The following is a 15,090-nucleotide window of genomic DNA, read 5'->3' as shown; positions in this document are numbered from 1 at the left end:
GTTCTACAAAATAAATTGAAAAATACTTAAGAAATATAGCTGCGAGCAGCAATGCATGGGGTTCATCGGATGACAGAAAGGACACAAGATCAGCTGGATAACAAATCAAGCACTCTATTATGTAGGAACTATCTTCCTTTATGTGCAATCAGTGAAAGAATTACCATGTTGATTTAAATCTCAGTTGGTACACCCCACATTAGCCTTCCAAAATACTTCAATACACCCTCACAGCTGAATTACGCTGACTGCGCAAGTTGCAGGACTTCCAGTTTCTAATTTCACCGAATAATAGATCCACCTTCACTAAGTTCAGATCATATAATAGGGCAACAATAAGTGAACATACAGATATACTAATCACAATATTTCACATTGTTTGTCTGCATAATTTAAACGTGACATTAATTTGCACGAGACAAAATCCTCTTGAAGAATAGTTATTGCTCTAGTATGAAATCTAACGCGTTAGCTAGTTAGCGTCGCAAATTGGCATTCCGATAGCTAGCTGAGCAGTTTTACAAGAAAACGACTGAGATTACTCAAACACTGTAACTAGCTAAAAAGCTTTCCTTGGCGACAATGTTATTGGGGCGAGGTATGTTAGATTAACCTTTTAATTTGAGGTTTACTGTCATTGAAGTTAGTGGTCACTACTGGTTTAAGATCCGAGGCGAGAGAAACTGTACGCCATGTTTTGTGTTTAGGTAAGGGCTCGGAGTGACGTTACGCAACCTAGAAGCCTCAACCAATCACCCAACAGATATTAATGCCTCCAGGTATCCTACGAAAGGCAAATCTGCATGTGATAACACAGCATCTCCCCAAAACAGATGTTTTAGCATATTAGCGTATAGTGTGACCATGTTTGAATGCATCAACATTCTTTTCTCACTCTTTAAGTACTATTGTGATGAGCTCAAAGACCACATTTTGATCGAATAAGACTTTTAGTCCGTGAGAATAAGATTTTTTTACGATTATTTTAAGCATTAGTGTCAAAAAAGTGAATTGTTAATAGTTTCCTTATTTTTTAAGATATCAATGCCAAACTTAAAACTGCAATATGTAACGTTTTGGGCAAACCAACCAAATTCACATAGAAATGTGGGTTTTAAATCTGTCATTCTCATTGACCGCAAGTCTAGGAAGTGGTAGATCTGTTCTATGTGCACTATTGCTATGCTTCCCGTTCTTAGGTTTTGTTTCTGCATCTTTTACTTTTGGGTTTGTACACCAGCTTCAAACAGCTGAAAATACACAATTTTTGGTTATTAAAAATATATTTCAAATTGGTTTAGATGGTACAATGATTCTCTACACTTGTTTTGTAATCTTAATTTAGGGGAACTATTAGAATTTTAGCAACCAGGAAATGGAGCGATTTCTGCATATTGCACCTTTAAAATGGTTCATCATGGTTCATCATGACCCTAAAACATTTCAAGTTGATAGGGCATTGTGAAGTGGATTTAGAAAGGATTTAAATGGGTATGTACAATCTGACTTTCTGATTTATCAATAACTCAGCCATCTCTTAACCCTAGCTTTTCTCAAACTAAGTTAAGAGTTGTACCATGGGCCTACATACCGAATTTGGTGGTATTTGGACGTATGGTTCATGAGAATAAGTGTTTCAAAGGTTTTCCAATATTTCTAAGATGGAGGATAATCTATCCTGATGGGCCTTATGGGTCCTAGAGGCACATTTGTTCAGCATGAGGAAAAACATCTATATACACATTTTCAAGTCTCTATATCAAACAGGGCGGCGGATAATGAGGTTTTAAGTGAGACTGCTTATAACAGCATCACCTATAGACAATAGGTGCTATTCTTGCTGAACAACTTACTCATGGCCTCTAGTTTCTGTGTGACAAATTAGAAAAAAAGTCACCAATCTATGCTTGAGTTATTTGACAATGTCAAGCAAAAAAATGAATCAAAGCTTTGCTGTGAACCTCTAATTAGAATACTCACAGTTTGGGCTTGGCCAGGACTGGAGGTGGTTCCTTATTGGCCAACTGTGACATATCTTCATATGAATGGCTATCGGATGTTTCACTCTCGTTGTCTGTCTCATTCTCAGGCAGTTTAAAGTGCACACGGAGGCCTACCCTGGAGCTGGACCTGGGCCCATTGTGGCTCACCAGAACCCCAGGCTTGAGGCAAGAGGAGGTGGGGGGATCAGGGAGGTTTACGGGGGGAGGGGGCTCAGGTTTATGGAAAGGAGTCCCTTCCACTTTAGGACTCAGACCAATGGCAGGGTCTGATAACACTGAGAAGGCTCTGGAGTCTTCATGGTCAGTCTTGGGCACCTCGCCACTGCTCTTGGGCTCAGGACGTAGCCTGCTGGTAGACAGGTCTGGGTGAGGGGTGCTCAGGTAGAGTGGATCCAGACAAGATGTGCTGGAGCTACGGGTGCCTATCCTGGGGCTGCTGCCCAGGATTAGTGGGTCCAGGCTGGGCATGCTGATGCTGACAGGGTCCTGGCGCAACATGCTGGAGCTCAGAGGATCTAGACGGAGGGTACTGGTGCTCAGAGGGTCCAGTCGTAACGCGCTGGAACTGAGCGGATCCAGGCGGATGGTGTTGGAGTGAGGCTTGATGCTGTTGGTCACAGGAACCTCAGCTTGAGGCTTTAGACTGGGGGGAGTGAGATCTAATGAAGAGGGCTCTTGTGTGGACTTGTGTGGAGTTTTCACGTGGTTGTTGTTGGTGTTATCATTGCCTAATGAGGTACAGAGAGAAGGATAAGTACAGTGCCTAGTGAAAGTCTTCACACCCCTTGCACAGTTTTCACATTTTGCTGCCTTGAAATGAACACCTACAGATCTACATAACCTACTCGACATTTTCAAAGTGAACAAAAAATTATAGAACATTTAAAAAATATATATATATATATTTAAATGAAGATGTCTTATTTTGTATGTCTTCACAACCCAGAGTTAATACTTGGTGGAAGCACCTTTGGCAGCAATTACACCTGTGAATTATTTTGAATAAGATTCGACCAAATCTTAGGGCAACATTCATCCATTGTTTTTGTCAAAATTGCAGAAGCTCAGTCAATTTAGTTGGGAATCATTGATGGACAGCAATATTGAAACCTTGTCTCTGATTTTCAAGCAGATTTAAGTCAGGACCCAGGACTGAGACTGGACCACTCAGGAACACTTAACACCTATTTAAAAAAGCCATTCTGGTGTGTCTTAGACATTGTAATTGTCCAGGTGAAATATAAAACTATTTTCCAGGGTTAGGTTTTCAGAAGACTGATGCAGGTCTTCCTCTTACTTTTTAACTGGGCTTTGCTCCTTTCTACTTATTTCTGATCCTGACAAACTCCCCAGTCCCTGTCAGTGACAAGCACACCCACCACAATACTTGAAAGTACAGAGGCTTTCACTCTGTAATGTGTTGTACTGGATTTGACCCAAACCTGAAGTTTTTAATTTAGGCCAAAAACTTCATTTCTTTCCCATGTTGTCTTGCAGTATTACTTAACGGCCTTGTTGCAAACAGAATTGATCATTTGGAGTGGATTTTTATTAAACGGTTGTCTTCTTTTCACTTTTTCATACAGGCCAGTAATGTGGAGTGAACGCAATGTTGTTGATCCTTGCACAGTTTTCTCTCAGCTCAGCCAATGAATTATGTGGCTGTTTTAAAATAATCCTAAACCTGATAGTGATGTCCCTGAGCAGTTTCCATTTTCCAGTTTCCATGGTCAGACCTTTGCAGTGTCTGGGTGATATGATACACCATCCACAGATGAATTACCATACTTGACTCTACTCAAAGGGATATTCAGTGTCTTCGAACGATTTCTTAACCTCCCCTGATCTATGCCTGTCTAAAAATGTATCCCAGACATCATCGATGGCTCTGAGGTCGAATCATTGTTTGACATTCAGAATCCAATTGAAGGACCTTACAGAGACAGGGGAAGTTGTTCTCAAATCATTCAAACCTAGTGCTGAGCAATTTGTGCCTTTTGAGGTCAGTTCGGTTTCGGTTCTATTATAAAGAAATAATCACGGTTACGATAATTTTTTGGAACATTAAATGCCTATGTGGGTTGAATGCTGTAACACAGAATAAAACAATTCATAAATGTTCGGTGATGGTAGTCACTGCCCATTTCTGCTTTTCACTTATTGACAATCATTTATTCACATTACTTTAATCAAATATTTCAGTTGTTGTGTACATTACATTTGTTTTATTTGATGGCTTTATTATTTCATTCCAAGTCATCATCTCGTTCCTTTAGAGCTGCTGCCTATGCTGCCTATCAATATCACCATTTTAGAAGTTCTTGAAAGTAAACCATACTTTTATGACCGCTGAATACCAACTATCAATCAATTAGATCATGTATTTTCAGGTAGAGATACCTCGCGAAGCAACTGCTCTCTATCCCACTCAATCGTGCATTCTTCTGTCTCTTCCCATTCTTCGGTCTCTTCTCTCTGTGTCTGCCCCACACTAACCTACTGTAGCAGGCGTAAAAGAAACACACCGACCGGACAAGTAGGCCCGCAATGGAATATGGTCATTGTAGTTCATTACCGCGTTTTCTGCAGTAAACTATGTATAATATTGGCCTATTGGAAACTACAACTCCCTACTACATCGCACAGTTCGGTTTGATCGTGTACAAAGCTCTCCCTCGCCCTCCATTTGGTAAATCTGACCACAATTTGGTAAATCTGACCACAATTATATCCTCTTGATTCCTGCTTACAAGCTAAAATTAAAGAAGGAAGCACCAGTGACTCGGTCTATAAAAAAGTGGTCAGATGAAGCAGATGCTAAACTACAGGACTGTTTTGCTATCACAGACTGGAACATGTTCCAGGATTCTTCGGATGGCATTGAGGAGTACACCACATCAGTCACTGGCTTTATCAATAAGTGCATCGAGGACATCGTCCCCACAGTGACTGTATGTACATACCCCAACCAGAAGCCATGGATTACAGGCAACATCCGCACTGAGCTAAAGGGTAGAGCTGCCGCTTTCAAAGTGCGGGACTCTAACCCGGAAGCTTATAAGAAATCTTGCTATGCCCACAGATGAACCATCAAACAGGCAAAGCGCCAATACAGGGCTAAGATTGAATCATACTACACCGGCTCCGACGCTCGTCTTATGTGGTAGGGCTTGCAAACTATTACAGACTACAAAGGGAAGCACAGCCGCGAGCTGCCCAGTGACACGAGCCTACCAGACGAGCTAAATCACATATATGCTCGCTTCGAGGAAAGCAACACTGAGGCATGCATGAGAGCATCAGCTGTTCCGGACAACTGTGTGATCACGCTCTCCGTAGCCGACGTGAGTAAGACCTTTAAAAAGGTCAACATTCACAAGGCCGAGGGGCCAGACGGATTACCAGGATGTGTGCTCCGGGCATGTGCTGACCAACTGGCAGGTGTCTTCACTGACATTTTCAACATGTCCCTGATTGAGTCTGTAATACCAACATGTTTCAACCAGACTACCATAGTCCCTGTGCCCAAGAACACTAAGGCAACCTGCCTAAATGACTACAGACCCGTGGCACTCAGGTCCGTAGCCATGAAGTGCTTTGAAAGGCTGGTCATCGCTCACATCAACACCATTCTTCCAGAAACCCTAGACCCACTCCAATTGGCATACCGCCCCAACAGATCCACAGATAACGCAATCTCTATTCCACAGTGTCCTTTCCCACCTTGACTAAAGGAACACCTACATGAGAATGCTGTTCATTGACTACAGCTCAGCGTTCAACACCATAATACCCTCAAAGCTCGTCACTAAGCTAATGATCCTGAGACTAACACCTCCCTCTGTAACTGGATCCTGGACTTCCTGACGGGCCACCCCCAGGTGGTGAGGGTAGGTAGCAACACATCTGCCACGCTGATCCTCAACACTGGAGCCCCTCGGGGTGCGTGCTCAGTCCCCTCCTGTACTCCCTGTTCACCCACGACTGCGTGGCCGGGAACGACTCCAACACCATCATTAAGTTTGCAGACGACACAACAGTGGTAGGCCTGATCACCGACAATGACGAGACAGCCTATAGCGAGGAGGTCAGAGTCTTGGCCGGGTGGTGCCAGGACAACAACCTATCCCTCAATGTAACCAAGACTAAGGAGATGATTGTGGACCACAGGAAAAGGAGGAACGAGCACGCCCCCATTCTCATCGATGGGGCTGTAGTGGAGCAGGTTGGGAGCTTCTAGTTCCTTGGTGTCACCAACAAACTAGAATGGTCCAAACATACCAAGACAGTCTTGAAGAGGGCACGACATAGCCTATTCCCCCTCAGGAAACTAAAAAGATTTGGCATGGGTCCTCAGATCCTCAAAAGGTTCTACAGCTGCTACATCGAGAGCATCCTGACTGGTTGCATCACTGCCTGGTACGGCAACTGCTCGGCCTCCGACCGCAAGGCACTACAGAGGGTAGTGCGTACGGCCCAGTACATCACTGGGGCTAAGCTGCCTGTCATTCAGGACCTCTACACCAGGCGGTGTCAGAGGAAGGTCCTAAAAATTGGCAAAGATCCCAGCCACCCCAGTCATAGACTGTTCTATCTACTACCGCATGGCAAGCGGTACCGGAGCGCCAAGTCTAGGACAAAGAGGCTTCTCAACAGCTTTTACCCCCAAGCCATAAGACTCCTGAACAGGTAATCAAATGGCTACCTGGACTATTTCCATTGTGTGCCCCCCCCAACCCCTTTTATGCTGCTGCTACTCTCTGTTTATCATATATGCATAGTCACTTTATCCATACCAACATGTATATACTACATCAATTAGCCCGACTAACCGGTGCCTGTATATAGCCTCGCTACTGTTATAGCTTCGCTAGTGTATATAGCCTCTCTACTGTTATTTTTCACTGTCTTTTTACTGTTGTTTTTTATTTCTTTACCTATCTATTGTTCACCTAATACCTATTTTTTACTTAAAAATTGCACTGTTGGTTAGGGCCTGTAAGTAAGCATTTCACTGTAATACCTGTTGTATTCGGCGAACGTGGCAAATAAACTTTGATTTGATCTGATTTATCTCTAGAGAAACTGCTCAATGTGTGCAGTGAGCTCACAGAAAAAAACCTGAACAAAATGGAATTCAATTAATTGAACCAACATCGGTCAAAATAACCAACATTTCGGTTAATGCTCAGCACTATTAAAACCACAACTATGTCAAACTGATGGATTGTTGTGGGATTTTGTATGGAAATATTTGCTCCTTAACTTATTTAGATGTGCCAAGAAAAAAAAAAAAAAAAAAACTTCTTTGTTGTTTTTTTTATTCTATAATTTTTCTTTCACTTGGAAAATGTGAGGTAGGTTGTGAAGATCAGTGAACATTTCATTTATAGGAAATCAATGGGAAAATGTATGGGAAAATGTAATCCCTTTTTAGATGCTAACTGTTCAAGGGTGATTAGATTTTCACTAGAAACTGTAAACATAGTCTCCAAATACAATCTTACTAATAGAACTGTCAAGTCTAAACCTTGTTTGTAAGCCAGTGACGTTACCTTTCACCCTTAGCGCAGCAACACTGTATACAGTTCCATATTTGTTGCTTGCAGTGCAAGTGAATGTTCCAGAATCTTCAGGGAAGACCTCAGCAATAACCAAAGTGCATATTTCCTCTAAAGGGAATACAAAATTAAGGAGATGAGGGTAGCACCAGCTGAATGTCACTGTTGAAGTTCAGGCAACATGACTCATAGATTAAAGGGCAGAGAAGTTACTATAACAGCATTGCAGCTGTACTATGTAGCTAACCTATCCTTTCGTATACAGTATGCACAGTGAAAAAGAAACAGGCAGTAAGCCTGTACATTGTAAAATATGTCTGAATTTCTATTTATAGCTATTACTCAATATGCTGTCTAAGCCACAGAGAACTAATATGCATTCATATAATGCATATGCTGCACAGGAGGCTGCTGAGGGGAGGAAGACTTATAATAATGTCCCGTACTCCCCAATTAAGGTGCCAGCAGCTGCCTGTGATATGCTGTGAGTGAGCAGTTTTTCCAATGGCACAGCAGCTACATGTTTCCAATCACGAGTGCTTCCCTGTGTTTCAGACACTCTGAAAGGCTCTGTGACCATGTTAGTTCAACAGACACAGGTTGTAAGCGTCCTTATAAGGTTGAGTTTTAGGAGGAGAAGCAAACTGGCTGTTACTCAGAGGAGTTACAGTAGCTACAGCCCCAGACAGATACTGTAAACACCTTGGAAGAGAAATGGTGTACACTGTTTCATAGAAAATATCACTTAGGCTACAGTAGGACGTTGACTTTCTGAGGGAAGCACCAGTCGTGTTTTCAAAATGTAGTATTGTATCTAATGCTGGTATATTTTGCGAATACAATTTACTATTCAGTAACACACCACACCAAATACTTTGATACATGCAGAAATATGCTCCATCTTAAGATTTTACAATTATAGTAATTGTACCATGACAGTCTCTCCTTTGCATAATACGTACCTGATTCAGCCATGGATCGAGGCTCTAAAAAATAAGAAAATGCTAATATATATATAATTGTTTAAAATCATAGAGCTACTCATGTTGCCTTCTAAAAAACTTGCGCTCAGTTTTATTTTTTAGGTTCTTTAAAAGTTTATTTGAGATACTGTTACAGTTTTCAGAATGCTTACATTGAATCATTTCAAAGATTGCTCCATATCAGTGGAAATGTACTATTGAACTAATACAAGATAATTGCTGTACATCACAGAAAATATCATAAGATGAATGTACATTATTCTGAAACATAGTAAAGGAGTAAAGGAGTTGGACTTACTCTTCTGCAGGATCCTGAAGTCAGGGGAGTCCTCTATGATGGTTCCTTCTCTGTACCAGTCCACCTTGGGGGAGGGCACCCCTTTAACACGGCACTCTAGCACCACCAGCTGGCTCTCCGACGCCAAAAGGTCCTGCAGACTCTGACGGGCCAAGTAGAGTGGGCATCCATCCAGTTCATCATCACACACACAAAACGTACAATTTCTAAAGTACATAACCTTTAAAATGTACTACAGTGCCTTCAGAAAATATTCGCACCCCTTGACTTTTTCCACATTTTGTTGTGTTACAGCCTGAATTTAAAAAGGATTCAATTGAGATTTTTGGTCACTGGCCTACACACAAAACACCATAATGTTAAAGTAGAAATATATTTTTCAAATTTTTTACAAATTAATAAAATTTGAAAAGCTGAAATGTATTGAATCAATAAGTATTCAACTCCTTTATTATGGCAACCCTAAATACGTTCAGGAGTAAAAATTTGTTTAACAAGTCAGATAATAAGTTTCACTCTGTGTGCATTACTTTTTGAATGACTACCTAGCTATATTCTGTTCTCAACAAGGCACTAAAGTAATACTTCAAAAAAATGTAGGAAACCATTCACTTTTTGTCCTGAATACAAAGTGTTATGTTTGCGGCAAATCCAATACAACACATTACTGAATACCTCTCTCTATATTTTGAAGCATAGTGGTTGCTGCATCATGTTATTGGCATGCTTGTAATCGTTAAGGACTCTGGAGTTTTTCAGGATAAAAAAGAAACGTAATGAAGTTAAGCACAGGCAAAATCCTAGAGGAAAACCTGGTTCAGTCTGCTTTCCACCAGACTCTCGGAGATGAATTCACCTTTCAGCAGAACAATAACCTAAAACACAAGGCCAAATCTACATTTGAGTTGCTTACCAAGAAGACAGTGACTGTTCCTGAGGGCCGACTTAAATCTATGGCAAGACCTGAAAATGGTTGTCTGGCAATGATCAACAACCAATTTGACAAAGCTTGAAGAGCTTTTTTTCTGTGGCCGACGTGAGTAAGTAATTGAAGCATGTTACCCCTCGCAAGGCTGCCAGCCCAGACGGCATCCCTAGCCGTGTCCTCAGAGCATGCGCAGACCAGCTGGCTGGAGTGTTTACGGACATACAGTATTCAATCTCTCCCTATTCCAGTCTGCTGTCCCCACTTGCTTCAAGATGTCCACCATTGTTCCTGTACCAAAGAAAGCAAAGGTAACTGAACTAAATGACTATCGCCTCGTAGCACTCACTTCTGTCATCATGAAGTGCTTTGAGAGGCTTGTTAAGGATCATATCACTTCTACCTTACCTGACAGCCTAGACCCACTTCAATTTGCTTACCCAATAGATCCACAGACGATGCAATCGCCATCGCATTGCACACTGCACCATCCCATCTGGACAAGAGGAATACCTATGTAGAATGCTGTTCATTGACTATAGCTCAGCATTCAACACCATATTACCCTCCAAGCTCATCATTAAGCTCGAGGCCCTGGGTCTTGATCCCGCCCTGTCCAACACCACCACTTAGCTGATCACAGGGGCCCCACAAGGGTGCATGCTCAGCCCCCTCTTGTACTCCCTGGTCACCCATGACTGCGTGGCCACGTCGCCAACTCAATCATCATGTTTGCAGATGACACAACAGTAGTAGGCCTGATTACCAACAATGACGAGACAGTCTACAGGGAGAAGGTGAGGGCTCTGGGAGTGTGGTGCCAGGAAAATAACCTCTCACTCAACGTCAACAAAACAAAGGAGCTGATTGTGGACTTCGGGAAACAGCAGAGGGAGCACTCCCATATCCACATCGACGGGACAGAAGTGGAGAAGGTGGAAAGCTTCAAGTTCCTCGCCGTACACATCACTGACGATCTGAAATGGTCCACCCACACAGACAGTGTGGTGAAGAAGGCGCAATAGCGCAATAGCGCCTCTTCAACCTCAGGAGGCTGAAGAAATTTGGCTTGGCCCCTAAAACCCTCACAAACTTGTCGGGCTGTATCACCAACTGGTACGGCAACTGCACCGCCCGCAACCGCAGGGGTCTCCAGAGGTAGGTGCGGTCTGCCCAATGCATCACCGGGGGCAAACTACTTGCCCTCCAGGACATCTACAGCACCCGATGTCACAGGAAGGCCAAAAAGATCATCAAAGACAACAACCAACCGAGCCATGGCCTGTTCACCCCTCTACCATCCAGAAGGCGAGGTCAGTACAGGTGCATCAAAGCTGGGACTGAGAGACTGAAAAACAGCTTCTATCTCAAGGCGATCAGGCTGTTAAATAGCCATCACTAGCCGGCTTCCACACGGTTACTTTAATAATGGAGCACTAGTCACTTTAATCATGTTTAAATAATGTTTCCATACTGCTTTACTCATCCCATATGTATATACTGTATTCTATTCTATGTATTTTAGTCAATGCCACTCCGACATTCCTCGATCTAATACTTATATATATATTTATCTTAATTCCATTATTTTACTTATAGATTTGTGTGTATTGTTGTGAATTGTTAGATACTACTGTACTGTTGGAGCTAGGAACACAAGCATTTAGCTACACCCGCAATTACATCTTCTAAATATGTGTATGTGACCAATAAAATTTGATTCGATTTTTTGAAAACAATTATTATATGCAAATATTGTACAATCCAGGTGTGGAAATCTCATAGAGACTTACCCAGAAAGACTCACGGATGTAATCACTGCCAAAGGTGCTGCTACAAAGTAAATGTCTGAAAACATGTTTTCCCTTTGTAATTGTCGGGTATTGTGTGTAGATGAGTGAGAAAATACATATATTTAATGAATTTCGAATTCAGTCTCTAACACAACAAAATATGGAATAAGTCAAGGGTTATGAATAGTTTCTGAAGGCACTGTATATAAGATAATATCATCTTTTTTTGCTTGATGGTGAAGTTGACATTGTACATACTGTATCTTCTAATTATTAATAGTATGGATAATATTAGTAGGGTACCTTTGTGAAAACAGGGGCAGCGATGATCGGCCTCCCGTCTAGACCTTGAGGATAGGCGTCTAGACCTAGGTTATAGCTGTCACCGTTTAGGTTCTAAAAAAAAAAAAGGATTGCATCATTTAAGTAACCAAACACAAATACACATTATTGTTAAGTACTTGAATAAAGATAGCTGAGTAGAAAGGAAAGTTAGACAAATTTCAGATATCTGGAATTTCCATTTACAGTGGGGAGAACAAGTATTTGATACACTGCCGATTTTGCAGGTTTTCCTACTTACAAAGCATGTAGAGGTCTGTAATTTTTATCATAGGTACACTTCAACTGTGAGAGACGGAATCTAAAACAAAAATCCAGAAAATCACATTGTATGATTTTTAAATAATTAATTTGCATTTTATTGCATGACATAAGTATTTGATCACCTACCAACCAGTAAGAATTCCGGCTCTCACAGACCTGTTAGTTTTTCTTTAAGAAGCCCTCCTGTTCTCCACTCATTACCTGTATTAACTGCACCTGTTTGAACTCGTTACCTGTATAAAAGACACCTGTCCACACACAATCAAACAGATTCCAACCTCTCCACAATGGCCAAGACCAGAGAGCTGTGTAAGGACATCAGGGATAAAATTGTAGACCTGCACAAGGCTGGGATGGGCTACAGGACAATAGGCAAGCAGCTTGGTGAGAAGGAAACAACTGTTGGCGCAATTATTAGAAAATGGAAGAAGTTCAAGATGACGGTCAATCACCCTCGGTCTGGGGCTCCATGCAAGATTTCACCTCGTGGGGCATCAATGATCATGAGGAAGGTGAGGGATCAGCCCAGAACTACACGGCAGGACCTGGTCAATGACCTGAAGAGAGCTGGGACCACAGTCTCAAAGAAAACCATTAGTAACACACTACGCCGTCATGGATTAAAATCCTGCAGCGCACGCAAGGTCCCCCTGCTTAAGCCAGTGCATGTCCAGGCCTGTCTGAAGTTTGCCAATGACCATCTGGATGATCCAGAGGAGGAATGGGAGAAGGTCATGTGGTCTGATGAGACAAAAATAGAGCTTTTTGGTCTAACTCCACTCGCCGTGTTTGGAGGAAGAAGAAGTATGAGTACAACCCCAAGAACACCATCCCAACCGTGAAGCATGGAGGTGGAAACATCATTCTTTGGGGATGCTTTTCTGCAAAGGGGACAGGACGACTGCACCGTATTGAGGGGAGGATGGATGGGGCCATGTATCGCGAGATCTTGGCCAACAACCTCCTTCCCTCAGTAAGAGCATTGAAGATGGGTCGTGGCTGGGTCTTCCAGCATGACAACGACACGAAGCACACAGCCATGGCAACTAAGGAGTGGCTCCGTAAGAAGCATCTCAAGGTCCTGGAGTGGCCTAGCCAGTCTCCAGACCTGAACCCAATAGAAAATCTTTGGAGGGAGCTGAAAGTCCGTATTGCCCAGCGACAGCCCCGAAACCTGAAGGATCTGGAGAAGATCTGTAGGGAGGAGTGGGCCAAAATCCCTGCTGCAGTGTGTGCAAACCTAGTCAAGAACTACAGGAAACGTATGATCTCTGTAATTGCAAACAAAGGTTTCTGTACCAAATATTAAGTTCTGCTTTTCTGATGTATCAAATACTTATGTCATGCAATAAAATGCAAATTAATTACTTAAAAATCATACAATGTGATTTTCTGGATTTTTGTTTTAGATTCCGTCTCTCATAGTTGAAGTGTACCTATGATAAAAATTACAGACCTCTACATGCTTTGTAAGTAGGAAAACCTGCAAAATCGGCAGTGTATCAAATACTTGTTCTCCCCACTGTATATGTTTGCAGTATATTCAGCAGCCAGAGGGTTTTCAGCAGAATATTACCTCAGATAGAGTCGTCTGTATGGGAGCCACCTGGGCAGGCAGTGTAGAGGAAGCCACCTGGGTCAGCGGTAGTGCCGTGGTAGTGACTGTCTTTGTCTGTAATGCTGTGGACGTCACTGGGACAGGCGACGGTGTTGACAGGGACGGTGTTGACACCTCCTGCGCCAGTACTGACACTCTGTCCACAGGTGGAAGATCTAGAGTGCAGACTAACTGGACAGGTGACGGTGCTGACGTCTCCTGGGCAGGGGACAATGTAAACGTCACCTGGGTGAGTGTTGCTGTCACCTCCGTAACAGGAAGGACAGTAGTAGTTACCTTGACAGGTACAGATGAAGTGACTACCTGGCAAGACGGCAGTGAGGTGGCCTCCTGTGGCTGTTCTTTAGTACAGATGGGTGTGCCTTCCTCAGAAACAGACACAGCACAGACCACTGAATGTAAAGATGGAGCAGTCGGTTGATCTGAGGTCCTCTGCAGCCTTTAGGTTTACAGGGGAAACAGGATACATTGTAACTAACCAGGTCAAACTGGGCTATAATTATTTTTTACAGTGTTGAAGTTACATACAGTGCCTTCAGAAAGTATTCATACCCCATGACTTACTCCACATTTTGTTGTGTTACAGCCTTGATTCCAAATAAATTACACATAATGACAAAGTGAAAACATGTTTTTAGAAATGTTTAGAAAATTAAAGAAATAACTCATTTATATAAGCATTCATCACAACCCTGAGTCAATACTAGAAGCAACAACTACAGCGGTGATTCTTTCTAGAAGCAACAATTACATCGGTGATTCTTTCTGGGTAAGTCTGTAAGAGCTTTCCACACCCGCATTGTGCAACATTGGCCATTATTATTTTTAAAATTCTTCAAGCTCTGTCAAATTGGTTGTTGATCATTGCCATTTTCAGGTCTTGCCATAGATTTTCAAGTAGATTTAAATCAAAACTGTAACTCGGCCACTCAGGAACACTCGTGAGCTCCTGAGTGGTGCAACGGTCTAAGGCACTGCATCTCAGTGCTAGAGGCGTCACTACAGACCCTGGTTCGATTCCAGGCTGTATCATAACCGGCCGTGATTGGGAGTCCCAAAGGGTGGCGCACAATTGGCCCAGCATCATCCGGGTTAGGGTTTGGCCGGGGTAGGCCGTCATTGTAAATAAGTATTTGTTCTTAACTGACTTGCCTAGTCAAATAAAGGTTAAATAAAAACAATACAAAAATGTTTTTGAACCAGGTTCTCTTCTAGGGTTTTGCCTGTGCTTAGCTACATTCCGTTTATTTTTTACCCTGAAAAACTCCCCAGTCCTCAACGATTACAACATACCAATAACATG

At 42.4% G+C, this 15,090-nt stretch overlaps 1 protein-coding gene across 3 annotated transcripts in view; it reads right to left on the bottom strand.

Annotated features, from left to right (window-relative positions):
* Nucleotides 1-15,090, bottom strand: part of mypn (myopalladin) — a 56,729-nt gene that overhangs the window by 15,246 nt on the left and 26,393 nt on the right. For 2 of the 3 annotated variants that reach the window (XM_071379785.1, XM_071379783.1), the window contains exons 5-11: nucleotides 14,091-14,226; nucleotides 13,746-13,985; nucleotides 11,867-11,959; nucleotides 8,846-8,987; nucleotides 8,527-8,550; nucleotides 7,559-7,675; nucleotides 1,981-2,731 (exon numbers count right to left, since the gene is read on the bottom strand). In XM_071379785.1, the coding sequence (XP_071235886.1) occupies nucleotides 1,981-2,731; nucleotides 7,559-7,675; nucleotides 8,527-8,550; nucleotides 8,846-8,987; nucleotides 11,867-11,959; nucleotides 13,746-13,985; nucleotides 14,091-14,226 (1,503 nt within the window). The remainder of the gene's footprint in view (nucleotides 1-1,980; nucleotides 2,732-7,558; nucleotides 7,676-8,526; nucleotides 8,551-8,845; nucleotides 8,988-11,866; nucleotides 11,960-13,745; nucleotides 13,986-14,090; nucleotides 14,227-15,090) is intronic. The other variant, XM_071379784.1, reaches the window with a different exon arrangement.

This window comes from Salvelinus alpinus, chromosome 32 (assembly GCF_045679555.1).
Source record: "Salvelinus alpinus chromosome 32, SLU_Salpinus.1, whole genome shotgun sequence".
In the NCBI taxonomy this organism is placed as follows: domain Eukaryota; kingdom Metazoa; phylum Chordata; class Actinopteri; order Salmoniformes; family Salmonidae; genus Salvelinus; species Salvelinus alpinus.
Note: the sequence above shows the minus strand (reverse complement) of the source record. Positions and strands in the feature narration are given on the sequence as shown.